Source organism: Oreochromis niloticus, linkage group LG17 (assembly GCF_001858045.2).
Source record: "Oreochromis niloticus isolate F11D_XX linkage group LG17, O_niloticus_UMD_NMBU, whole genome shotgun sequence".
NCBI classification, from domain to species: Eukaryota; Metazoa; Chordata; class Actinopteri; order Cichliformes; family Cichlidae; genus Oreochromis; species Oreochromis niloticus.
In genome coordinates this window covers 17,174,219-17,200,692 of record NC_031981.2, presented here as the reverse complement: position 1 = coordinate 17,200,692, position 26,474 = coordinate 17,174,219, and the positions used below count along the sequence as shown (strand labels likewise).

At 44.0% G+C, this 26,474-nt stretch overlaps 3 protein-coding genes across 4 annotated transcripts in view; 2 read left to right on the top strand and 1 right to left on the bottom strand.

The window, feature by feature from the left end:
* Nucleotides 1–6,277, bottom strand: part of ntn4 (netrin 4) — a 32,336-nt gene extending 26,059 nt beyond the window's left edge. The window contains exons 1-2 of the mRNA XM_025899378.1: nucleotides 5,566–6,277; nucleotides 3,438–3,991 (exon numbers count right to left, since the gene is read on the bottom strand). Coding sequence (XP_025755163.1) covers nucleotides 3,438–3,991; nucleotides 5,566–5,611 — 600 coding nt within the window. The 5' untranslated portion in view covers nucleotides 5,612–6,277. The remainder of the gene's footprint in view (nucleotides 1–3,437; nucleotides 3,992–5,565) is intronic.
* A 7,215-nt stretch (nucleotides 6,278–13,492) lies between these two features.
* snrpf (small nuclear ribonucleoprotein polypeptide F) lies at nucleotides 13,493–16,560 on the top strand. Its single transcript, XM_003448066.5, has 4 exons — nucleotides 13,493–13,648; nucleotides 14,264–14,389; nucleotides 16,113–16,177; nucleotides 16,324–16,560. Exons 1-4 carry the CDS (start codon nucleotides 13,646–13,648, stop codon nucleotides 16,388–16,390), a joined length of 261 nt encoding a protein of 86 aa, XP_003448114.1. The 5' UTR covers nucleotides 13,493–13,645; the 3' UTR covers nucleotides 16,391–16,560.
* An 89-nt stretch (nucleotides 16,561–16,649) lies between these two features.
* Nucleotides 16,650–25,945, top strand: amdhd1 (amidohydrolase domain containing 1). Of its 2 annotated transcripts, none has more exons than XM_025899601.1 (9): nucleotides 16,650–16,861; nucleotides 18,070–18,176; nucleotides 18,522–18,598; nucleotides 18,678–18,955; nucleotides 19,028–19,253; nucleotides 24,549–24,673; nucleotides 24,753–24,846; nucleotides 25,159–25,319; nucleotides 25,744–25,945. In XM_025899601.1, the coding sequence occupies exons 1-9, from the start codon at nucleotides 16,725–16,727 to the stop codon at nucleotides 25,847–25,849; spliced, it is 1,311 nt and encodes a 436-aa protein (XP_025755386.1). In that variant the 5' UTR covers nucleotides 16,650–16,724; the 3' UTR covers nucleotides 25,850–25,945. The 2 variants fall into 2 exon arrangements, with proteins under 2 accessions (XP_025755386.1, XP_003448113.1); XM_003448065.5 differs by having other exon boundaries at nucleotides 16,651–16,861; nucleotides 18,534–18,598.
* Nucleotides 25,946–26,474: the final 529 nt, after the last annotated feature.

The window sequence follows — 26,474 nt, the reverse complement described above, 5'->3', positions numbered from 1 at the left end:
GTGACCCCTAAAGAAGAAGGAGGTCAGGAATAAGTCACATGAGCTCAAGCTGATGATTCAGTTAATAGCATCTTAGTGCATCCGTAGTGAAAGAGGACAAAACGATTCCCACACAAGCAAAGTGGCTGATGCTTTTCAAGCATAAGTGCAAAGACGGACTTTTTGAAGAACCCGTCATTATTAAATAATTAAAAGCAGAATTCTTTACCTTTTTAATCAAAACTGGAAAAGAAATGCAAATCTGAAACTCTGCACTCATAGTCAGCAACCACTGCAGACCCATTGTGTGGTGAGGTCATGAATCCACTCATGCACGATGTCTCTCCTGCTTTGTTTACTTCTCTGCAGCCTGTGAAGGTGGCCACATGTAGTTTACTGCCCCCTGAGGTACTGTTATCAATATAAATTTAACAGGTTTCTGACTTTTAATTGAAATAGTACCCGAATGCAGGCCAACTATGAACATAACTGTGAGACAACAAGTGAGAGTAGCATGGAATAAAGCTCTATATTCGCACAGTACATACATAAATAAGGCTTGTTATCATGTCGTGACCTTGACTGTCAGTAGAGATGATGTAGAAGCAAAAACCAAAAGGGGCACAGACGGTGTGAGCAGCTGAGCAGCAGCAGCTGGTCTGTCAGTGCACTACTTAACCTCTTTTAACCCCAGGGACATCAGTGGAGAGGTTAAAGGTCAAACAGGTCATGCTCCTAGCACAGGTGGCTCAAACAAGCCGGAGAGAACGGGAGATGGAAAACAAGCTGCTATTTTCACACCTTCACGCACAAAAGGAGACAGAGGAGGGAAAAAAGACCTAAGCGGCTCACGGAAACACCTCAGAGTAGCAGGGAAGAGTCCACATTTCATATGAAAGCACCGCAGGAGAGCCCGGCACAGCACCGGGTTTGGCATGTGCCTCAGCACACATCTGCAGAGCAGCTCCTGACACACTGCTTCAATTAAACATCAATGGAGTGCAGGAAGCCCTCTCGTGCTACAGTCAAAGTACGCCTATTAAACACTCAATCATGCACTCAGGGAGCTTCCCCCCACCTGGCTTTCCCTCTGCTCGGTGTGCTGTCTGTGCTGTGTGACTCTTGAATGTTGCGTGACTTACTGCAGAAAGATCTGACTTTGCTCCAACAGGAGGGGGGAAATGATGGAGAGGCTGCCCTTCAGGATTGGCTGTTAAGTAGCTCGCTTTACCTGTCACACGCGACATCATTAGCACTTCATTCATGGAGGGAGAAAAAAGCTGCACGACGAGCAGGAAAGTCTGTCAGGCCTGCAGGTGTGCATCCGCGCTCCTTCCCACCTGCGCTAACCTGCTATCCGAGCGAGCTGGCAGTGTTTGGACTCAGAGGAAAGGTGGGAATTCGAGACCTGATAGAAATCTGATCATCAAAACTGCTTCCAGAAAGAAAGCAGGCCAGTTGAAGAACAGTAACAGTACAGCCTTTAAACTTCAAACTGTTGCTGTTATCTACCTGTACCGTGCAGAATTTTACTTTTTTCTGCTTCAGGCTGTGCTTTTATGAGGTTTCCCTGATTGATTATTTTCCTCTTGAGGCTGATCTATTCTCTAGGTCACCTTTGTACCTGCTGTGTATAAATTGGAGAGACCACCGGGTTGCTTATTTGTCAGGAACAACCAACAAAGAAAATTTTGGGCTTAAAAATGTGTTGGATTGTGTGTTTTAAGAACCAGAAGAGACCACCAACAAGCCATAAAACCAAGGAATCAGAGTTTCACAGAGACTTAGATGTCAAAATGTAAGTCGTGATGAGGACTTAAACAGAAAACTCCACATAAACCAGTTGGCAGCCAGCTGAGTTGAGTCCCCTGTTGCAAGGAGACGTGCTGCCTTGGTATTGACTCTGATTTACTGCAACTTGTTCTCAATCTGTCTGCGTTTAAAAATTTGTCTTATTTGCACGCTTTTGCCAGTCTGTGTGAGAGCTACTGTTTGGACACAGGTTGCCTCCCACCAGGAGACCTGTACAGTCTCAACCACCAAGTGACCGAGTAGTCAGTGCAACTAATTTAACTGATCTCCCACAGCAAAAACCGCCCACAAGGTTTTACTAGTCAAATTTACGAGTTAAATCCTGTTTTCATTCTTGCTTGTAAACCGACTGCAGCAGGTGCTAAAATGGAAATACAGAAACGCTAAAACGTGTTGCCAAATATAATAATTTTGTCTTTCATATCCAATAAAAGGTGGCGTTTAGCGGCTTTCATCTGGTGCATAATGTCCAGAAAAAGTAAAAACAAAATTTAATTCCAGTGAGTCCCATCGGCGCTGCTGCAATCTGAAAAATTAAATTTTATCCATCACAGAGACTGTAAATCCCTCTGAGATCTGCTATGAAAATAAACATCACGCACTGTTATGCCTCTGTTTATTTTGACATATACTCCCAAACTGGACCCCAACCAGGTTTAAAGGATTCTGCAGCCTGCTAGAAATGTAGCCCTGTTAATGCAATACAGGTGCAGTTTATGTTTTTTCCAAAGATTTATTTACTAGAAGGCTGTGAGCAGTAGACCCAGGCTGATAAAACTAAGAAGACATGTTCAGAGAGTCATTTCAGGACTCGGTGACTGAATTAAGAAAAGCCGCTGCATGTGAAAGGCACAGAGGAACCTTGGGTGCTGGTATCGATGTTACTTTGACACATCCCATCCACCTAAACACTGCAGCTCCAATTGTAAGACACTTCCCACCAGAAGTGGCCTCTTTGATCACATAACACAAGAAAGAGCCCAGGCCTCCAAAATCCTCAGATCCCAATCCAATCAAGCATCTGCAGTATGCACCAGAACGAGCCCAATCAAGAGCCCTGCCCCCAACGGGACTCCATTGCCAGCGCCTCAGTGCCAGACCCACAGGAAACCCCCAAAGGTCCATGCCCCGATGTTTCAGAGCAGTTTTGGCAGCACCTGAGGGGATTTTTTTTTTTCTATAAAAGCTCCAGTGTTAAGAGGAGATAAAAAATACCCTGTCTTTGAATACTGTGTAAGAGATATGTTTGGCTTCTCTTCTTTCCATTGCCTTTATATGCTGGGATCCTGGATCTGAAGCATAGTCAGTTGACACATTCTGGGGACAGCGGCCAGTATTTTGGGGGGTTTCTGGGAGAGATCGAGGCCAAAATGTCCCATTTCATGGGACTGGCAGTCTGGCAGCTATCAACTGCAGTCAGATGATAGCTGATGGTTCGGAGACTCCCATTTGTCTCTAAACTGCTTGACTGATCCCTACAGATTCTGCATGCTCACATTCAGAGATTATATGCCAATTAACCCTGCTTGTCTCCATGCTTTGTGGGAATATGGAGCTAGAGTTGATTTGAAATAGAATAATTCTTTATTCATTTTCAGTGTGACTGATGTCATAAAACCCCCTAAAGACTTGGAGCATCGCCTCACCTCTCCACGGTTGCAGGGGTAGGCGCCTGAGTACTTGGACGTGCAGGTGGCGCCATCCTGACCAACGTCTGCCTTCCCCTCTTCCAGCCTGAAGGCGGCGCTGCAGTTGGTGGCGTAGTACTGCAGCATCCTCCAAGTTCTCCCGAAGTCCTGCGAGCGCTCCAGAGTCATGGCGGCAGGCCTAGGTGAGCGAAACACCAGGATGAGATGCGTGAAGTAGAACTCCGTCTCCAGGTCCAGCTGCACTGTCTCCGACTCCACCCCTCCGGCCGACTGCCACCAGGTGTTCGGGTGACGGAAGGAGGAGTCGGACATGGCCCCGGCCAGATGGGACAGGTGGGGCAGGCCGGCGTTGCATTTGGCGCACTTGGCGGGGTTGCAGGCCAGGTTGGCGTCGGGGTCGGAGTAGAAGCAGTGGAGCTCGCTGCCGTTGTTGCCACAGACGGTCTGCGTCAGCACCCTGCGACCCAAGGCGAGGTTCCCCATGCGGGGGTTGCAGGCGCGGTTCTCACAACGGGGGGCCACGCCCCCATTAAACACCACCTCAGACAGACCTGCAGGACGGAGAGAAGAAACTTTACTATGGACTGACATGACACCATCCACACATCCTCAGTCACTTTTAAGGGTTACTCCACCCCAAAAAAACCCCACTGACTTTACCAACACCCATGTAGGTGGGATTATTTGACTAAAATATTAAACATAATGGTTCTCACACCATCATTAAAAGTAAAATTTATCTCCCGAGTCCAGTTTACTCTGCAGAAAAACAATATCAGCAGTTTCTTTGGGACTATTGGCAAAAGTAAAATGAGTTAAAGAGAAGGGGAAACATTTTAAAGACCAGATTAAATCAAACCCAAATTATCTGGGTAGATATCACTCAATAAAGAGATATCAGTCCATCTACAAAATAATTGTCCCCATTAGTGTAAAAAAAAAAAAAAAAAAGTCTTGGATCATCTTGTCCATTTTTCCAGTAAAACTAAACATTTTCCTATTATAGTTACTCAGATTTAAATATTCTGTTTGTCAAACAGACAGAATCTGGATGTTTCGCAGCTCTTTGAGTGGTATATTTAACATCTTTGAGCTTCTTCTGTCTGTATTTCTACCTGTTTTGCATCTCTTCGCGGTTTTATTGGGTTATTTCCACTTTTCCTGGACTCTCATTTGAACAGAAACCAAATAAAAACATAAAGTGTGAAACTAAAACTGGGCTAATGTTTTATTTTCGGCGTCAGTGGACCAAAAATCAAATCAGCCAGAGAACAGTGAACAGACACACCTCATTCAGATATAGTCGAGTCTGAGAGTGAGTGGGCGAGCTGAGAAGAGAGGGCTGTGTGTGTTTGCGTGTGTGTACACAAGTCAAGTGTTTTACCTCGATCGGAAATGTTATGCAAAAAGGATAATAGAGGCATTGTGCACCTGCCTGCCACGGACCGCAGCCAGCGTGGACTCTGACACAGATAAAGTTTGGCAGCTCTGGGACGATGAGCAGCATTCAGACGCCTTCCAGACGCTCTACAACCCTAACCCTCCACCCACTCCACCCCTCCGGGCAAATGGTGTCATCCCTACTGTGGATTTATTACTTTAAAACCTGGAGCCCTCTACTGCTTCTGTCATGTGCAAGACCTCACAGATAGGCTCACATCAAATTTTACAGGATGAATTATTGCATATTTGCACTTTTTATAGGTGGATTTTCTTTGTTAGGCGGTAGATCCTGATGAATTATGTCACAGTGTGTGGATGGGGAGACAATAAATGGATGTAAAATAACAAAAAATGGCAGGTTTTACAGCAACCTCAATATGCTTTAATCAGAAATAACTCAATTATTCAACTATAAATCACAATATCTGCTCTTTGAAAGTGAAACACTGAGGATGGGACACATCCTCTATTGTTCTCTTCCTTCCTGGAGGTTAATATGAAAGCTGATTATGATCATCTTTCAACATATGTGCGTTAATTATCTTAAACCTGAGCAGTGAGAGGTTAAATTGCCCCAAATTTCAAGGGAGTTCTGCATTGCTGCACTTGCCACGGAGACATTGTTGCCCCAGTTGCAACCTCCCCCCCAATAAAAAATAAATAAAAAAAACATCACACTGACCTGCATCTGAAAACACAGCCAGGCTGACCACGAACAAGAGCAACATATCTCCTCTGCTGTGGGAATAATCCAAGGTATGTGGGGGAGAAAAGCGAGCCAGAAAATCCGCTGGAGTTACTCAGAAATCAGGGAGCTCATCCACAGTGGCAAAGTTTAAAAAAACAAGGTAAGTGCGCAGGGTTCAGCTCCAGTGTGGACTTTCTCTTTCACTCAGCTGCGATCCAACAGGGCGATGATAACTCAGCCGTATGAAGGAACAGCATGATCCCGGACGGTGTGAGGTGTCCCGTAGAGAAAGGAGGAGGGCCGAGGAGGAGGAGGAGGAGAAGTGAACGGGTCTGCCCGGCTCGTCTGCTGCTCCGGGACCTGCGGCGTGGTTCATCTCCCTGCGGTGATCTGCCTCTGAGGGCTCACGGAGACGCAGAGGAGGTGCGGTGACAGCGCTGTGCGCCAGCTCCGCCTCTCCCTCCGCATTTTTCTGCGACTTAAAGGAACATTCCAGTTCGTTCTCCCAGCCTCATCTTCGCACCAGCGGGGTCCCGGCACGAGGGCCCGGGACCACGCGGGGGGGACTTTATGAGGAGTTCAGGGAGTCCAAACTACCTTTAAAGGCGCATTTCCTCATTCCTGTCATGTACATTTGGATGCTCATATTAAATATATGACTTTCAATTAATGACTAGCATCTCAAATGCACTCCAACCTAAGAGCGGGTTTAATAACCTTTCAGAACAACTGTACATTACGGTATGTAAAATAAATCATTGTGAGCCACCAGAACTAAACCAGGGGTTCAAACATCTGGGCCAAACTCAAACTAGCAGAGGGTCCAGGATGCCCCAATGGATGACTGGAAGCTGAAAACTGCAGTACACTAAAAATATGTGGCTGCTTCTGTGTTTTATTTAGTTTATTGCTTCGGGTCAACTACCCAACAATGTATATTTTACAGTTTTAACCTCTGAAACTGTGTTTTCAGTGTTCACATCTCCTTATGAAGACCGACCTCACTGCTTCTGTTGGTGGTGGAGTTAAGAGGGTAAGTAGCACCCAAGTGCTGGTCAAATGCACTTGATTAACCGATTGTCAGCAAATTTGAAAATTCCTTCATAACTATGCAAGACAAAACAATTATTTCAAGTTATTGCTGCTAAAGGTGGTTCTGCTGAATCATGGAATGTACTTATTTTCTCACAGGACTGTGATGGTGTAACAACTGCCAGTACAAAAGGATTTATATGTTCAAGACAGCTAAAAGGAAAACAAATAGTTTTACATTTGGCAAGAGTTAAAAAATGACAGTAGGAAATTATTTGGGCACAGAGGGAATCACGACTAGAAGATCAGTCCAGGATCAAATTGTAGGCACAAAAAAAGGAAAGCTTTCATATGTAATTTGCTTTGAACAGTCACCATTCTGAAACAGAGTTACGAAAGTTGAAATTCTACCCAGAATGCAATTCTCTATAGTGAATCATCAGAAATCAGATGAAACTGGGGTGTTGCTATGCATCACTGGCTTCAGACTGCAGGGATGTAAGAAATTCAGTTTCTGATGGCACAGATTTCTGCCCATAGGTGGGACATGATCTGATTTTGGTTTGACGCTGTGACACTTTGAAGTGAGTTTGATGATTGCCCACCACTGGTCCTGACAGGGTTTGGACCCCCTGAGGGGACCACATAGACCCTGATGATGAACGGACCACATGAGTGCTCATATCCACATTTCTGACTAATTGGCTTTGGATGCAGAAGCTGCGTGAGCTGCTGAGGCACTTCAAATTACACCCTCTGGTTGCTCTGCCGACCTCGAGCCTTTGTAGATGACATCGCCAGTGTCCATAGAAAACCAGTGAAAGATCCAATTAAATACTCATCCTGCTTTTCACATCATTGCTGCCCATAAAAAGAAGAGGGAAAACCTCCAGCTTCCAGCCTGCAGGAGTGGCATCAACAGAGTGCAGGCTGCAGGGCGCCTCCCTGTGTTCAGCAGAGGTAGAACGGCGATTTCCTCTCAGGCCCATTTGGCTTAAGCTCGACTGAACCCAGCACGGCTCTGGCTTCTCTGTCTGCGGTGTAATCGGACCGTGACCTGCTTTCTAAGCACCTGACCCTTGTCCAATAAGCAGTGAGCCAAGTTAAACTATCTCACCTGTTCACTTTGTTCTGCCTGTCCTGGTTCAGTCACCGCCCGCCTGGCTCTTTGTGGAGGAGAAAACTTTGTTCTTTTCTCACGGTTTTAAACATTTTCCAGGATTTAGCTCCATAAAGACAAGAGAGACGTTTTCATCTTCTCAGCTTTTTGGCAGAAAAGTCAAAGAACAAGTCTCCAATAATGCACTGTGGTCTTCTTAAAGCTCTTTGTGGTCACTTTACATCTATTTAGGGCAGTTTGTTTGATCTTTTCTTGTTGTTTTGTGGTAATTTTTATCTGTTTAAAGTCATTTTTATCATCTCCATTGTTGTTTTTGGGTCAGTTTTGAAGCTCTTTGTGTTGGTTTTTCTCAGTTTGTGCTCATCTTTCACTCTTTTTGTTGTATTTCTGGATCTCTTTCAGGTTATTTTTTAATCTCTGTAGTCATGTTGTGTGTCTTTCTAGTCTGTTTTCCACCACCAGCGCCACCAGTGACCAATGGATGTGTTGGCTACACGGGAGGAAGATCATAAGTTAAATTATTTAAGGGTTTGACAATTTTATTTAAATAAAGCTAAATTTGTAAGAAACTGAAGTTTTGATAAATGCTTAAATGGCTGAGGAGCTTATAGGAGTGTCATTAGTGTCTGCAGGTATTCAGACACAAAGTGTTTTAGTGTTGCCTCCTCCCTCGCCTCTATCTGTGAGACCTTTACTGAGCCCCCACTCAGTGTTCACGTTTGTCATCTTTTACTTATCATTTTTTGATAGTTTGTAGTCTTAATTCATCCATCCATCCATCCATCCTCTTCCGTTTAGCCTTATGATGATCACAGGGAGCTGGAACCTATCCCAGCAACCATATGGCAAGAGGCAGGGTACACCCTGGACAGGTCACCAGCCTGACGCAGTGTTAACACATCCCTTTTTTTACTAATTTTTCATGTTTTGTGGCAGTTTTGAACCTCTTCTGCTGCTTTGAAGTCATTATTTTAAATCTCTCTGCATCTATAAGGATGCAAAAAGCAGAGGTAATGAAGGCAGATTAGTCTAAATACCATTTTCATTCTCTCTCTCTCTGCTGCATATTTCCTTCATGCTATAAGACACACAGAAACTGACTGACGGGTCGGTTAATTACACAGAGGGCGGCTCATGAGCTAAAATGATGTAAGGACACGAGCATTTCAAATATGCAAATAAAGCTCTGCTGCAATGTCAGAGGAATTTCTGGACAATCGCAGCCTCTAACAGCAGGAAGTCAGGTGTTAGTTTCATTCATCGCATCAGGTTTGAACTTGTCAGATACTTCAGAAACGGTTCAACGCTTCAGCGCAGAAAAAATGTGAGCGCGTCAGACTGTTTGTGCCTGGAGTGAAATTGCTGCTCAGACTTACAACCGGCCGACTTGGTTATTACAGATATTTAACTTTTTGCCCCCAAAGAGGCCACAGGGTTCAACTAGTGAGCAGTTTGTGGGTGAGGGGCATGTCAAAGTGACATAAGTAGAGCAGGTGTTGCACCTACAGGATATGTCATTTTCCATCTGCCTTCAGTCCAGCTGAGGGCAGGTGGAGGCACCGACAGTGATGCTTTTACACTGTAAAATGTAATATTGTGTTTAATTAAAAATATTAAATAGGCTGAACTCAGTTTTTATCAATTTGTTATTAGAACTCAATTTAAATAAGTTACCAGTACTTTTTATGCAAAAACGCTGATAAACTCAATTTATTTGAGTTGTCTTAACTTAGAAAAACTAAGTAAGCTGGAAGTTTTGCTTCTCAGTGCGGAAGGATGAAAGATGTGTTTTGAAAATGCCACGTGACTACAGTCCTCCTCCCTCTCGGATCAGTCCGCATGTTCACGGTGCATTTTTTATGGAATATGTTGAGCAAACCTGGAGAAGCGTCAGCTCAAGATATTATTGTTGTCATTGCTGTGGATCTTTACCTGATACACTGACTTGGTGAGTAAATGTTTACTCTTATTCAAACTGATTTGTGGCTTCTCTTAGTTTAGCACCAGGTTTAAAATCTTGCTAGCTAGTTAGTGTTAGCCTAGCGTTGCTGCTGCCGCTGGGCTCATGTTACTTAAAAATTAACACCACAGCCTTAAAAACCTTACATAAAACTATGTGGTGAAATTTTCTGTTGATTGTTTGAAATAAATAAGTGAGATAAGAGCCCAGACAAAATTCTTCGGGAGGTGCAGCCGTTAGGGGTGGGGTAGGTGTGGGATGTGGGGGGTGGATAACAGAGCTCTCCGAAAACGTGGAAGCACTTTTGCAAATATGTGATATTTTGATAAATTAAGTAGATATTTGAGCATTACACAGCTACATTCTCGCCTGAAAATATCTTAAAAGGTTATTTTGTGACCCAGAAAGGGTAGTCTGGGGAAAAGGAGGATCGCATTTGTCGGCCACGGTTGTCGGAGCCTGTGCGTACTTGTAAGCGCGGCAATGGCGGAGGAGCGCCGCTGAAAAACTTATTACTTTTTCTGGGTCACAAAATAAACTTTTAAGATATTTTCAGGCGAGAATGTAGCTGTGTAAAGCTCAAATATCCGCTCGATTTATCAAGACATCACATATTTGCAAAAATGCTCCGACGTTTTCGGAGACGTCTATTTTTTTTTCATGCTTTGTGGCAGCTTTAGAACATCTGTGGCATCTATTAATGTCAAATCTAGCCTTTATTTAACAACATAAGCAAACTCTATGTTACAATGATTGCACAGCCATTAAGGATCAAATCAGTTTCTGAAAAATGTTCTGTTTTTTCTCCCTCTGCTTGCTTCTTACTGTCTTTGAGGCCGATCGGGACCAGCACTCCTGCTGTTGGACAGAAAGACATCAACTCAGTGGTAAGTATTTTGGTTTTCCAATATATTAGCAACTGTCAGTGACATTTATATTAATCAGGCTGAACTTTAATCATACTTTAGATCAGCCTGTTTTACTTATTGTTTTATTTGTGCTTTGGTTTGGGGAAGTTGTTTCTTTACTGATCTTTTCCTGTCTTCTGTTATTAGACTTGAGATATGACTGCACTATGCTGTTGCTGGTGACTCCAGTTAATTCTACAAGACATGCTGTGTAAGTAAACAAACAACAACAGTTTAGTCTGCATTTCTTGAAAGATCACATCCCCCAAACTTAGTTTAGAGGGTCTACACTGTATATAGTGAAGTCTGCAAGTTTTCTAACAGCAAAATTTGTTTTGTGCCCAAAATCATTTTGCACATCATTAGAATGAAAGTTATTGGCCATGTTTGCATAGCCCTTTTTAAAATGATGCTTTCATGACATTATTGTATGCTGGGTGGTGGTCACTATGCAGACTGACAATTGGGACATTGAATGTCACCTCTCCGGTGGGGAGGGAGCCTGAGATCGTCTAAATTGGAGTCTGTTCTATACCAAATGCAGAAAAAAATGTTTTAAGAAAGCAATTAAGTTCATGTTCCAAAAAATATGACTATTTGCTTGCAGGACACCAGGAGAGATGAGTCCTCCGTCACAGATGGTGTGGTCAGTGAAGATGGTCGCCTGCAGGTTCAAGCTCATTGCATCTCCAACCCACATCCACTGCCAGTGTACTTAAGGGAAGTTAAAGACTTTCTTCTGCACCTACATTTGGATCACCTCGATCCATGACAGTCATTCAGGCAGTAATGCCTGGACTGGAAACAAGCCATCCTTAAAATAATACAACATTCCAGCTCATGTGTTGGAATGCAAAACAAATGTGTTGTTTAAATTAGAGACTGCACTTGTGACAGAACGATAAATATTTTATTCTGATTATATAAGTAATGTAAGTACAAAACAAACTGTGGTAGGCCTAAACTTATTTTCAGAATAATTACATCTGAGACTTTGTTTCATTGTAAGATTATAACAGTGATGGCAATATAATTGTTTGTTGTTCAGCAGAACAGTGTCCAGTATGTTGGCTGTTGTACTTTGTGTTTGAAAATAAAAGTTGGGCTCATTTTAACATCATTACAAAAATTGTTGTTAATTATTTTTAATCATATTCATGTTACCACAAATTGTTTTTTCATTTAGTTGAGCTTAACATTTTTGTCAGTAGGTAAACAATTAGTATTGTACAGTCAGAAATATCAAGTTATTGTTAATACTGCAGACTTGCAATGTATAAGTTGTCCTAACAGTCATCTTAAGTAAGCTTTACTTAGTTTTTTTGAGGCAACGAGTTTCCATAATTTTTTTGAGTTCTGGGAACTAACAAGGCTGTACAGTGTACTCAAAATGAGTAAGTTGCCCTAACTTGGTCATCTTATGTAAACTTGATCCAATTTTTTTGAGTTCTGGGAACAAATGAGCTTGTACAGAGTACTCAAAGTAAATAAGTTGACCTAACTTAGTCATTTTTAGCTAAGCTTTACTCAATTTTTTTGAGGCAACGAGTTTCCATAATTTTTTTGAGTACTGGGAACTAATTAGATTTTACAGTGTATTTGCTTTGAACAGTAATCAGATTACAATTTAACTTTTAAGTATATTATCATGAGGCAAAATAACTTTAGTTGTCATTTTGATGTGTATTTGGGATCATTGTCATGTTGGAACGCTGAGTTATGTTCAATTTTCAGTCATTTAGCTGTTAATTTGAGCTAAGTTGAAGTTTATTGAGGTATTCATGCTAAATTACAATGTCCCAGAACACTGGCAGCAAAACAGCCCCAGATAGAGCATGATGCTACCACCGCCATGCCTGACAGCTGGTACAGGGTTCTTAGGTTTGATAGCCTGACCTTCACTCCTCCAAACATTCCTCTTGTCATTGTGGACAATTAGCTTGATCTTTGTCTCATGTGACCATAAAACTGGCTTCAGAAGGCATTTGTCTTGTCTGTGTGGACAGCTGCAAATTTCATTCAAGCTTGAAGGTGTCTTTTTGGAGGGGGGACTTCTTTCTTGGTTGATAGCTATGTAAAACTGGCTTCACTGTGGACAGAGACATAGGTGTTCCAGAAGTTTCTAGTTCATGGCAGGCTTGAGCCTTAATGGTTCCTGGGTTGTTCCTGAATGTCCCAACCAATTTCCTCTCATCTGAGAATGACAGTTGGGGTCTTCTTCAAGACCTCAAAGTGTTGACACATCCAAATGATGCATGCAAACTGATGATCTTTGAATTTGCAGTTGTTTACAAATGGCTCCGAAAACCTTTGTAAATTGTGTAAATCTACAATAATCTTTCTTAGATCTTTACTGGGTTCCTTGGACTTTCCTATTATTCTGAATCAGAACCACTTATTAAAAGATTTAAGTTAATTTATACATTTGAGACAGTATGTATACTTTTGAAAATCCAAAATAAATTCAAACTTGCGCACCCAATTATTTTTAAAGTCATTAAAGATGTATACTGTACAATCATCCCACTCTAGAAAAACTAAAGTTTAAAGAAGTAATTAAAACCCCCAAATTATTGGAAACTTCTGACCACATCTGTACATATTCCTTATTTAGTATGTTCTTTGCGCCACCTGCCTGCAACTGATCGTATTGAAGATTATAAATGGTTGCTATCCTGTCACAAATCACTCCTGACATTGTCTCCACCCGCTCCATCCCTCCTCCACCCTCTTTTTCTCCTTTCTTGTGCGCTGTCCCTTGCTTTGATGGTTGACCCCAGCTTGTTTCTCTCATGTCTCTCATGGTCTTAACGGTTTCTGTTCTGCTCATAATAAGCAGTAAAATAAATAAATGAACAATGCGGTTTGGGTGTGGTGTGAACCCCTGACCGCTAGGTAGCGGTGTGTAAAAACACGCAGACTCCTCAGGAAGCAAAGTGCAGGACTTCCGGTCGGCGGTAAAGCGTGTGCTGCTGTGAAGTGCAACGTTATTGTGACGAAAGGATATCAAACGTATACCTTAAAACGCACAGTGCTTATTTAATTTGAGCTAAAATGGTGAGTAAAGCTCGGAAACACTACCTTTTAGCTTCACCGGATGTTTTGGGGGGATTTTTTACTCAGAAGGGCGCGGGAATAGCGACTAGCCTGTTAGCTGGTTAGCATAGGCGAAGCTAGTATCTCATTCATAACTTTATAGTGAATGAATGAATCCTCACACGGAAAGCAGCCTCGCATTTTATGTTTATCTACGGAAACATAATTCGGCTGGTTTCAATGCTTCCCGTTTATTTGCTGTTTGTTTATTGGCGCTTTTCTTCCTGCTTGAATCCGTAGAGAGTGTCGCACCAAACTTCATTCAGAAAACGTCTAATTTAACTGCCACACAAACATTTTGAAGCTAAATACTTATAATAACTTGATCATCATAAAATTTACGGTTTATTTTTTAATCGTCTTTGTCTTTGAAAGATTGTGCAAACTGAAAGGAAATGTGCAAGAGCTCTTTTTAGAGACCTGATACCTACTATAGGATCACAGACCAGAATAAGTCACTGCATATGGTTTTGATTTGACATGTACGGGTATTACGATGCTAAACCGTAGCTGTTTGTTTCATTGGGTCTGAATTTAATGTGTGTGTATTTATCTCTGATTGGTCTGCTTCTCCAGAGTTTACCTCTGAACCCGAAGCCCTTCCTGAACGGCCTGACTGGAAAACCAGTGATGGTGAAGCTGAAGTGGGGCATGGAATATAAGGGCTACCTCGTGTCTGTGGACGGGTACATGAATATGCAGGTATGGATCATTTGCCTTGTTCAATTACCTAAAATTTGTTCTACGGTCAAATTTTGCATTGTTTATAGACTAGATATTATGGTAAGAGAAACTGAGACTCGATTTCAAAATAAAAGCAGTTTTTAGCTAATGTGATTTTTAACATTGACAAGCGCATTTAGTTTGCCATTAATGCAGCTGCTGTAGCATGAAAGGTGACTTGGATTTATTTTTCTAAACTTTGTGTTATTCCATATCCAAGTAAAAACAACTGTTAGCCCAGAGTAATGTGTTACCTTTGCCTCCCCTGCTTCTTTCACTGTGTTTGAAGCAGCATACACAGCTCTTCTCTTAGAAGGTTGTTTTTACTGTTGCTTAATGCAACACAGAACTCCTCCAAGCCGTCAGCACACAGTTCCCCTGCATTACCCAGCAACAACAGAAAACTCTTTTGTGGACAGGGATAGCTCAGTAGGTAGCGTGGTCGCCCCATGAGCGGAAGGTCGGGGGGTTTGAATCCACTGAACAGCTACCCTGAGGTACCCCTGGGCAAAGTACCGTCCCTACACACTGCTCCCCGGGTGCCTGATTAGTGGCTGCCCACTGCTTCACTGAGTGAATGAGTTAAATGCAGAGAAAGTAATTTCCCCACGGGGGAATAAAGTATACATTATTGTTATTATCTTTATCATTATTATTATCATTATTATTATTATTATTATTAAAACTCGAGTAATGTGTTCATGGGGTCACACAAGAACCTGTAGTATTTTCCTGTTGAAGGATAAAATGACATCATTGCAAGGAAGCATCATTCCAGTGTTGGGTGGTACACCAGTGACTAGACAGTCACAGAAGAGGGGACCTGTGTTAACTCAAAACTGTCCTCACTTGTAGTTCTAAACATACACCCTGATGAAAATGCACACATATTAATATACTTAAGACAACATCAATAATCCACCTCAGGGAAAACATCCTGATACTCGATAATTTGTGAAGTATGAACAGTTTCTACCCTTAAAAACTGCACATTTATAGAATTACACCACAGGCTATGCTAAACTTAAAGTCAGAGTTTTCTGTATCACCAAAGTGGCTCTGTTTTTACCTGGTGAAATCACTGTGGCAACTAGGATTACATTTTTTTTTTTTATTATTCTTTTATTTAGCGCATGTTTTAAGTATGAATTTGTGCAACTGTGGCGACTGATCATTGCTATTGTCACTAGTCGGTGCTCAATGTACAAGTCATTTAATCTAATTACATTTTATTTAAAGTCCAATGATGGTGAATTGGTGTCCTAAATATTTATACAACCATCTGCCACCAGATGGAGCTGCAGCAACAAGATTTTTGTAGAAAAATGCCATAACTTTGCTAGTCTGGGCCTGATCGTATTGTTAAGGCTCTTTTTAGTTATTTTGATATACAAGCAGTAGAAATGAGCTTTCTCCAAAGGATGGCTGGCCTCTTCATTAGAGGCTCACAGTAGAGCCGCTGCACCTCCACACTGAAAGGAGACAGTTGAGGAGGTCACCTTCTGGGTGAGGTGTTCTAGGTGGACACCCAGGAAGCACCAGAGAGATTTTATCTGTCAGCTGGCCTGGGAACACCTCAGTGTTTCCCTGGATGAGCTGGAGGAGGTTGTTGGGATGAGGGAGATCTTGGCTTCATTGCTCCACCAATTATCTTACCTGACCTTTGAACTTTGTTTTATTTTATTTATGTTTTTTTTGACAGCTGGCAAACACAGAAGAGTATGTGGATGGAGCGTTGGCCGGACATCTCGGTGAGGTTCTCATCAGGTATGTGAATGACACTTTGTAACGCCGCAGAGAGAAATCAGCGGGAGTCCGAACAGTTTGAAGTCGTCAGACTTGACTAACTTGTGTTAATAATTAAGTGACTGGTGGAAGGAAACGCTTTCTCATGCTGTGCTCGACCTCCACAGGTGCAATAATGTTTTGTACATCAGAGGTGTAGAAGAGGAGGAAGAGGACGGCGAGATGCGAGAGTGATGCTGGGCTGATGTGTGTTTGTGTTTTCACCGTGTGAAACAAATGAGGGTTGGGGTTATTTTTCAAGCAGCTTTGAATCTTTTTTTTTTTTTTCCTACTGTATGTGAGACCAGTTTTATGTTGTGATACAGACACAATAAAGTGATTATTGTACCCTTTGTTAAAAAAGATGTGTTTGTGTGTCGTCTGATTTTTTGGGGGGGGGTTGTATAGTAAGCCCCACCCCCTATGTGCACTTTAAACTCTGCTCTTTCTCTCCTGGGCAAATATTTGCCTGTTTCCTGAGTTGGCTTCAACACCCTCTCTCCTAAAGTTTGACTTCAGATGAGTCAAAATGTCCAGACCTTACAGACTGCTGGTTAAAAATGCCAAACAGCTAGTTTTGATCTGCAAAAACTCTGAGAAGTACCTGACCAAAGATGGGATGCAAAATCTGTGCGTGATTGAAAACGGGAGCATTGTAATAGGAAGGTAAGTTTGTCACAAATTATGAAGTTTATAGGCACATTTTCAGATCTCTAAGCTTTATAAAGGAGATGAAAAAGAATCTGGGTCGGGGGTCAAGGTGGGCACAAAGTGAACATTTTGCAAAAATGACTACTGCTTCTAGTGTGAGGATTTACACAGTAGAAGAAATCTATGCAAGGTTAGAAGCTTGTTAAAATCTCAAGATTTTTAAATTATAAACAAAGTGGGATTGTTTGGCTTCCAAAATCTATACATGTGCACGCTTTGTGCTCTACAAAAGCACATAAACTGACAGGAAACTGAATAAATGAGGAAAATAGTACAGGGATTATTGAGTAAAAGATTAGATTTTGACTGTCAAAGGTTTACTGTCCTGTTAAGTAAAATAAAGACACATGTTGCAGGATATGAAGTACATTTTAAAGATGACTAAACCGGTGATAGGTTTTTATTGCACACGTAGCTGCACAAATGCAAAATTTTAAAGTCTCTTAAACATTTGATTCAGAGCCTCTTCTACCATGTTGCCCTACAATTAGACCGGTTTGGTATTTTATTTATACACTCTTCTTATTGTTGTTATTTTCTAATATATCTCTAATTCACAGACCAAGCTGCTTTAGTGACTGAAATGATGAGCATTTCTGTATAATATTAAAGGCTTTAAAGAAATGGTTCTGTTTGTATTTATCATATCTACTGTCTATCACAGATGCTCTGAAATGTTCTAATGTAGCCAGTCAGTCATTTTAATGCAAAAGAGTTAATCCGAGACCACCACTGATATACTACACTGATCAAAATATAGCAAAAAAGTAGAAAACTACAATAAAATCAATAGTTCTGTTTAAAAAAACATCTGTTTTGGAGGTTGACAAATATATTAGGAAATGCTTAAAAATAACACAGGGCACATGAATAAATATGACAGGAGTCATATATAACCTCTGTTGAAGGTTAATACGCTTTATTAGTCTCTCAGATTGCATCAGAAAGATGGAAAATATCTCATGTAGATACAGAAGTGAGCAGAGCTTGTAAGGAGCTGTGCTGGTACCTGCTTCTGGGCACCAGTTTCGGGTTATTTGAAAAGTGACTTCTTAACCTGACGACCAATGATACACACTGGAGCGCCCCCTACAGGCTGTAGAGACGCATGACATGTCAGAGAATAAAGTCACTGTGGATGAATGTGTGCTTTTCCCTCACAGTGATGGGCTGATTAAAGCTGTAGGGCCTGCAGAAACCATCAGAGCTCAGTATGCAGAAGCTTTGTTTGACAAAGTGATCGATGCTGCAGGAATGTGCGTCCTGCCAGGTGAGCATCAGCTCTGTATCAGTTCTGTTGGCTAAAGCTCAAATATAAGCAGTCAGACGTGTGAATTGTTGAGAATTTCTTGCCTTAGTATAATGTAAAAAATACTTGATGTTCTAAAAAAAGGCTCCCGAACATTTTTTTGGTTTGTTTTTTGTTTCCCCCCATTATCATCATCAAATTTACAGACTAAAGATGCCAAATTTAAATGATTTGTTTGAGATCAAGCTTGTAAATGTGACAAATATGCAAAAAACTAAGAAATCAGGAAGGAGCCAAAGTCCAAAGTACTTTTAATGTTCCACCTTTTACTTCTGCCTCTTCTCGCAGTGATTAACCGCTGCAAAGTTCTTGTTTCAGGCTTGGTTGATGCTCACACTCATCCAGTCTGGGCTGGGGACCGGGTGCATGAATTTGCAATGAAGGTAAATTATTCTGCTTAACTTCACTTCGCATCACTTAGCATCTGAACTGTTGATGACATGCTCGGCGCTCCATCTGCAGCTGGCAGGTGCCACCTATATGGACGTGCACCGAGCAGGTGGAGGCATCCACTTCACGGTGGAGCACACTCAAGCTGCCCCCGCCTCGGACCTCCTGGCGTCCCTCCGCAGCAGATTGGTGCGGATGCAGCGAGCGGGCACCACCCTGGCGGAGTGTAAGAGCGGTTATGGCCTGGAGCTGCAGACCGAGCTGAAAATGCTGGAAGTGATCGAGGAGGCCCGGCGCTCCCTACCTATAAACATCTCTGCCACCTACTGCGGAGCTCATGCAGTGCCCAAGTAAGTATCACAGATCTATTTTTGCCTTATATTCCATATCTCCTCCTCCTCCACGTCTTTCTCCTCCTTTAGAGGGAAAACAGTGGTAGAAGCTACAGAGGACATTCTGAGAGTTCAGCTGCCTCGGCTGAAGGAAAGGATGTCTGCTGGGACTCTCAGAGTCGACAACATCGACGTGTTTTGTGAGCAGGGAGTGTTTGACCTCAGCTCGAGCCGCTCCATCCTGCAGGCAGGCAAACAAATGGGCCTCAACATTAATTTCCACGGAGATGAGCTTCATCCCATGAACTCTGCTCAGGTATCTGCCGAAGCTTATGTATACACTGTAAGCTACAGCCTAAAGATGAATATTCACCTCTGAACTAATTCAATTCAATTTATCCATCCATCCATCCATCCTCATCCGCTTTATCCGAAGTCGGGTCGCGGGGGCAGCAGCCTAAGCAGAGAAGCCCAGACCTCCCTCTCCCCAGCCACCTCCTCCAGCTCATCCGGGGAACACCAAGGCGTTCCCAGGCCAGCCGAGAGATATAATCTCTCCAGCGCGTCCTGGGTCTGCCCCGGGGCCTCCTCCCGGTGGGACATGCCCGGAACACCTCACCCAGGAGGCGCCCAGGGGGCATCCTTGTCAGATGCCCGAACCACCTCAACTGGCTCCTTTCGATGTGGAGGAGCAGCGGCTCTACTCTGAGCCCCTCCCGGATGGCTGAACTTCTCACCCTATCTCTAAGGGAGAGGCCAGCCACCCTTCGGAGGAAGCTCATTTCTGCCGCTTGTACCCGCGATCTCGTTCTTTCGGTCACTACCCACAGCTCGTGGCCATAGGTGAGGGTCGGGACGTAGATCGACCGGTAAATTGAGAGCTTCGCTTTTACACTCAGCTCCCTCTTCACCACGACGGACCGGTGCAGCGTCCGCATCACTGCAGCCGCAGCACCAATCCGTCTGTCGATCTCCGGCTCCCTTCTCCCATCACTCGCGAACAAGACCCCGAGATACTTGAACTCCTCCACTTGGGGCAGGAACTCATCCCCGACCCGGAGTGGGCACTCCACCCTTGTCCGGCTGAGAACCATGGCCTCAGATTTGGAGGTGCTGATCCTCATTCCCGCTGCTTCACACTCGGCTGCGAACCGTTCCAGTGCGAGCTGGAGGCCCCCACCCGATGAAGCCATCAGAACCACATCATCCGCAAAAAGCAGAGATGAGATTCTGAGGCCACCGAAGTGAAAGCCCTCCGCCACTTGGCTGCGCCTAGAAATCCTGTCCATAAAAATTATGAACAGAATCGGTGACAAAGGGCAGCCCTGGCGGAGCCCATCACCCACCGGAAACAAGTCCGACTTATTGCCGGCAATGCGAACCAAACTCTTGCAACGGTTGTATAGGGATCGAATGGCCCGTAACAGTGGGCCAGACACCCCATACTCCCGCAACACCTCCCACAGGACACCCCGAGGGACACGGTCGAATGCCTTCTCCAAGTCCACAAAACACATGTAGACTGGTTGGGCAAACTCCCATGCACCCTCAAGTATCCTCGAGAGGATAAAGAGCTGGTCCAGTGTTCCGCGACCAGGACGAAAACCGCATTGTTCCTCCTGTATCCGAGGTTCGACTAACGGACGAACTCTCCTTTCCAGCACCCTGGCATAGACTTTCCCAGGGAGGCTGAGGAGTGTGATCCCCCTGTAGTTGGAACACACCCTCCGGTCTCCCTTCTTAAAGATGGGGACCACCACCCCGGTCTGCCAGTCCAGGGGTACTGCCCCTGATCTCCACGCAACATTGTAGAGGCGTGTCAACCAGGACAGCCCTACAACGTCCAGAGCCTTCAGGAACTCGGGGCGGACCTCATCAACACCAGGGGCTCTGCCACCGAGGAGTTGTTTAACTGCCTCAGTGACCTCGACCCCAGAAATTGGCGGGTCATTCCCCTCATCCCCAGACTCTGCTTCCTCCTCGGAAGACGTGTCAGTGGGATTAAGGAGGTCCTCGAAGTATTCCTTCCACCGTCTGACAATTTTCTCAGTCGACGTCAGCAGCGCACCGCCAGCACTATACACAGTGCAGGTAGAGCACCGCTTTCCCCTCCTGAGACGCCTGACGGTTTGCCAGAATCTCTTCGAGGCAGTCCGAAAGTCTTTTTCCATGGCCTCTCCGAACTCCTCCCACACCCGAGTTTTTGCTTCAGCCACTGCCTGAGCCGCATTCCGCTTGGCCTGTCGATACCTGTCAGCTGCCTCTGGAGTCCCACAGGCTAACCAAGCCCGATAGGACTCCTTCTTCAGCCTGGTGGCTCCCTTCACCTCTGGTGTCCACCATTTGGTTCGGGGATTACCACCACGGCAGGCACCAACCACCTTGCGGCCGCAGCTCAATGCAGCAGCTTCGGCAATGGAGACGCTGAACATGGTCCATTCGGACTCAATGTCCCCAGTCTCCCTCGGAATGTTGTTGAAGCTCTGCCGGAGGTGTGCGTTGAAGATCTCGCGGACTGGGGCCTCTGCTAGACGTTCCCAGCACACCCTCACTACGCGTTTAGGTGCACCGGGTCTGTCCAGCGTCCTCCCCCGCCACCTGATCCAACTCACCACCAGGTGGTGATCAGTTGACAGCTCAGCCCCTCTCTTTACCCGAGTGTCCAGAACATATGGTCGCAGGTCTGGTGATACGATTACAAAATCGATCATCGACCTGCGGCCTAGAGCATCCTGGTGCCACGTGCACTTATGGACACTCTTATGTTTGAACAAGGTGTTCGTTATGGCCAAACTGTGATTTGCACAGAAGTCCAATAACAAAACACCACTCGGGTTCAGATCAGGGAGGCCGTTCCTCCCAATCACGCCCCTCCAGGTCTCGCTGTCGTTACCCACGTGAGCATTGAAGTCTCCCAGTAGGACAACAGAGTCTCCAGGTGGGGCACCTTCCAGCACCCCCCCCAGGGACTCTAAGAAGGCTGGGTACTCTGAACTGCCACTCGGTGCATAAGCGCAGATGACAGTCAGGACCCGTTCCCTGACCCTGAGGCGCAGGGAACAAACCCTCTCATCCACCGGGAAAAACCCCAATGTACCGGCAGCAAGCCGGGGGGATATTAGAATACCCACCCCAGCCCGCCGCCTCTCACCAGGGGCAACTCCAGACTGAGACAGAGTCCAGCCCCTCTCCAGGAGACTAGTTCCAGAGCCCAAGCCATGCGTAGAGGTGAGCCCGACTATATCTAGCCGGTACTTCTCAACCTCACGCACTAACTCAGGCTCCTGAGTTAGTGCGGCTCCTTCCTAACTCAGGAAGGAGCCAATTCAATTTAATTTTATTTTATTTATATAGCGCCAAATCACAACAAAAGTCGCCTCAAGGCGCTTCATAGGTACAGAGAAAAACCCAACAATCATATGACCCCCTATGAGCAAGCACTTTGGTGACAGTGGGAAGGAAAAACTCCCTTTTAACAGGAAGAAACCTCCGGCAGAACCAGGCTCAGGGAGGGGCGGCCATCTGCTGCGACCGGTTGGGGTGAAAGAAGGAAAACAGGATAAAAGACATGCTGTGAAAGAGAGACAGAGATTAATAACAAGTACGATTCAATGCAGAGAGGTCTATTAACACATACTGAGTGAGAAAGGTGACTGGAAAGGAAAAACTCAATGCATCATGGGAATCCCTCGGCAGCCTACGTCTATTGCAGCATAACTAAGGGAGGATTCAGGGTCACCTGGTCCAGCCCTAACTATATGCTTTAGCAAAAAGGAAAGTTTTAAGCCTAATCTTGAAAGTAGAGATAGTGTCTGTCTCCCGAATCCAAACTGGAAGCTTTTTCCACAGAAGAGGGGCCTGAAAACTGAAGGCTCTGCCTCCCATTCTACTTTTAAATTCTCTAGGAACAATAAGTAAGCCTGCAGTGCGAGAGCGAAGTGCTCTAATAGGGTGATATGGTACTACAAGGTCATTAAGATGAGATGGGGCCTGATTATTTAAGACCTTGTATGTGAGGAGCAGGATTTTGAATTCAATTCTGGATTTAACAGGAAGCCAATGAAGGGAAGCCAAAACAGGAGAAATATGCTCTCTCTTTCTAGTCCCTGTCAGTACTCTTGCTGCAGCATTTTAGATTAGCTGAAGGCTTTTCAGCGAGTTTTTAGGACATCCTGATAATAAAGAATTACAGTAGTCCAGCCTGGAAGTAATACATGCATGAACTAGTTTTTCAGCATCACTCTGAGACAGGATATTTCTAACTTTAGAGATGTTGCGCAAATGGAAGAAAGCAGTCTTACATATTTGTTTAATATGTGCGTTGAGGGACATGTCCTGGTCAAAAATGACTCCAAGGTTCCTCACAGTGTTACTGGAGGCCAAGGTAATGCCATCCAGAGTAAGAATCTGCTTAGATACCATATTTCTAAGATTTTCAGGGCCGAGTAAAATAACCTCAGTTTTATCTGAATTAAGAAGCAGAAAGTTAGCGGCCATCCAGGTCTTTATGTCTTTAAGACATTCCTGCAGTTTAGCTAATTGGTGTGTGTTACCTGGCTTCATGGACAGATAGAGCTGCGTGTCATCTGCATAGCAGTGAAAATTTATGCTATGTCTTCTAATGATGCTGCCTAGGGGAAGCATGTATAATGTAAACAGAATTGGTCCTAGCACCGAACCCTGTGGAACACCATAATTGACCTTAGTGTGTGAAGAGGACTCTCCATTTACATGCACAAACTGGAGTCTATTAGATAGATATGATACAAACCACTGCAGTACAGTACCTGTAATACCTACAGCATGTTCTAATCGCTCTAATAGGATATTATGGTCGACAGTATCGAACGCTGCACTAAGGTCTAGCAGGACAAGCACAGAGATGAGTCCAATGTCAGAGGCCATAAGAAGATCATTTGTAACCTTCACTAAAGCTGTTTCTGTGCTGTGATGAGCTCTGAAACCTGACTGAAACTCTTCAAATAAGCCATTCCTCTGCAGATCCACATCATAACCTTCAGTTTCTGCTCACTAGACCAACAGTACTCATATTATTTTAGTTTATGCCAACTCCAAAGAAAAATATCAGCTAATTTCCACCTTTGTGATGAAAGCCAGCATGCTTCATCACCATCTTTACTACCAAACCTACGCCCTGTTGCATCTGGGATAGGCTTCAGATCCCTATACAGATGGACTGAGAAAACAAATGTTCACAGAGTCATGTATGTATGCATGTAAAAACAATAAGTATGATTGGGAGCTACAGTTCATTTTTGTGGCCTTATTAAACAGTTTCCCTACACCCATATGTTCTTTTTCAAGAACATATGGGTGTTCAGAATATATGTTATTTCAGCTGCTGATAATCTTTGAGTTTCAGAGTAATACAGGTCTAACACATCCAAAAACATGTTCAGGAAGACGAGGGAAATGTCACCATCGACAAAAAAAAAGACACTAAAGACACACAAAATCTTATTGACGATCTGGGGCCAAATGCAGACGAGCTGCATGGAGACTTTTGGATGCTTATCTGAAATCTGTTTAATTGTTTATTAATAATCATCTGAGGTCCTGTCTTGTTAAACAGAGTGTGCATTTATTTCAGATGGGGGCGGAGCTTGGAGCCTTAGCCATCAGTCACCTAGAGGAGGTGACAGATGCAGGAATTGCTGCCATGGCCAAAGCAAAAACTGCTGCAGTCCTCCTGCCGACTACAGCTTACATTCTGCGGTACTGTAACACACACACAGACACACACACACACCATTTAACCGAGAGCTTTTCGAGTAATACATGTGTTGATGTGTAGGTTGCCCCAGCCTCGGGCCAGAGACATGCTGGACGCCGGAGTGATTGTGGCCCTCGGCAGCGACTTCAACCCCAACGCCTACTGCTGCTCTATGGTGAGTGCAGGAGATCTGACTCCTTCTTTGTCTCTGTCACAGCCACACTCTGTATATAAAAGATGGATGTAAGTACTGTCACATTACCCATGAAGCCTAAACGTTATGTTGTTTTTCATTAAGCAAGAATGATAAGTTATTAGCTTCCACTGAGGTCCAAACTGCTGCTGTAAGCATGTAAAGTTGGACATTTTAAAATGGAAGTCTGGAGGGATTGATTCACTTCAAGAGTCTGCCTCAAGTGGCCAATAGAGGAACTGCAGGCTCCCCTCTGCTTACATCCCCCTCTCTTCTTCTTTTTCTCTCCCTCAGCCGATAGTGATGCATCTGGCCTGCGTTAACATGAGGATGTCCATGCCAGAGGCTTTGGCCGCCGCCACCATCAACGCGGCCTACGCCCTCGGGCGCTCCCACACACATGGATCGCTGGAGGTCAACAAGCACGGAGACCTGCTGCTCCTCAACGCCACACGGTAAGCCCACCCACAGCAGAGAACAGTGCGAAGACCACTTTCATGTTTTTATGGAGCTTAAAAGTTAATGTAATATTTAAAGATAAACAGCCGTGTGTTTCTATTGTGGAAATAGTGCAATTATTCAGTCTGTGTGTTGCACTCAGTCACTCACTGCTTGCAGTTTAGTGCTGCCTTTAACTGTAATGTTATATTAATGCATGGTTTCATAATTTGAACCATTATTTTACCAGGCAGCTTTATTAAGCGTGCAGTTTTAGTGATTCCTAATCAGAGGCAGAAACTTTGGCGTGCAGATGTTTCGATTTGGTGTTTTTCTGATACTTCTGACTTCTTTCTACATTGAAAATCTAATATCATAACAGCTTTACATTAGAAATAAGAAATAAAAATAACAGAGCCTGTCCTCTGTGTTGTTCTGCAGGTGGGAGCACCTGATTTACCAGCTGGGAGGACATCAGGAGCTCATCCGTTATGTCATCATCAAAGGGGACATCGTCTACGATAACAACAAAATCCTGGACTTGTAACTGTGGAACTAGGTTAACAGAGTGAAGTAAAACTATATTAATATGTAAATGTGTGCTAACTGTGGGAGCTAACTAAAATAAAGTTTTAGTCTCTTATGTCAGTGTGGTCAAACCTGTCAGCCCAACAAGCACTGGGAGGCTTCGGTCCAGATGTTTATTTATGTTCATGTAGTGCTCTGTCCAAGCATGGAGCCATATCATATCAAACAGCTCTCTCCTTTTATCAGTCATAGTACCTACATTTACAATCCTTCCACTCCTACCTCTCCTTCTCTCACTGCCTCCTATTATGCCGCCCCCTCTCCTTTTCCTTTGTCTTCAGGCAACAGTAGTATTTTCCCCCTTTAGACCAACAGTGCCATCGGTCTGGGTCTGTTAACAGAGGCCTCAAACAATCTGAAATCTCATGTTAATAACCATTGTTTAATCTTGTTTTGTTTTTTAAATCAAAGTCACAGAGAGCCACTGAAAGTGGGCAAAGGTTCATGACCTAGATCAGATCACTGCTGTTAGAAAAGCTGAGTCAGGAGAGAGAGCTTTCCCTCTCAGGTGATCAATCAGTTCACTGAATTACCTGATCTGACCTTTGTGAGGCCTGCAGAGGCCTGAAACTCTCTCTGCTTTT

Excerpts from the sequence above, each read along its gene's own strand:
- snrpf (XM_003448066.5), top strand. Across the intron at positions 14,390-16,112 it reads ACGGGTACATGAATATGCAG|CTGGCAAACACAGAAGAGTA; the intron begins GTATGGATCATT and ends TTTTTTTGACAG. Across the intron at positions 16,178-16,323 it reads CTCGGTGAGGTTCTCATCAG|GTGCAATAATGTTTTGTACA; the intron begins GTATGTGAATGA and ends CGACCTCCACAG.
- amdhd1 (XM_025899601.1), top strand. The coding sequence starts at position 16,725 with ATGTCCAGACCTTACAGACTGCTGGTTAAAAATGCCAAACAGCTAGTT. Across the intron at positions 16,862-18,069 it reads GGGAGCATTGTAATAGGAAG|TGATGGGCTGATTAAAGCTG; the intron begins GTAAGTTTGTCA and ends TTTCCCTCACAG. Across the intron at positions 18,177-18,521 it reads AGGAATGTGCGTCCTGCCAG|TTCTTGTTTCAGGCTTGGTT; the intron begins GTGAGCATCAGC and ends ACCGCTGCAAAG.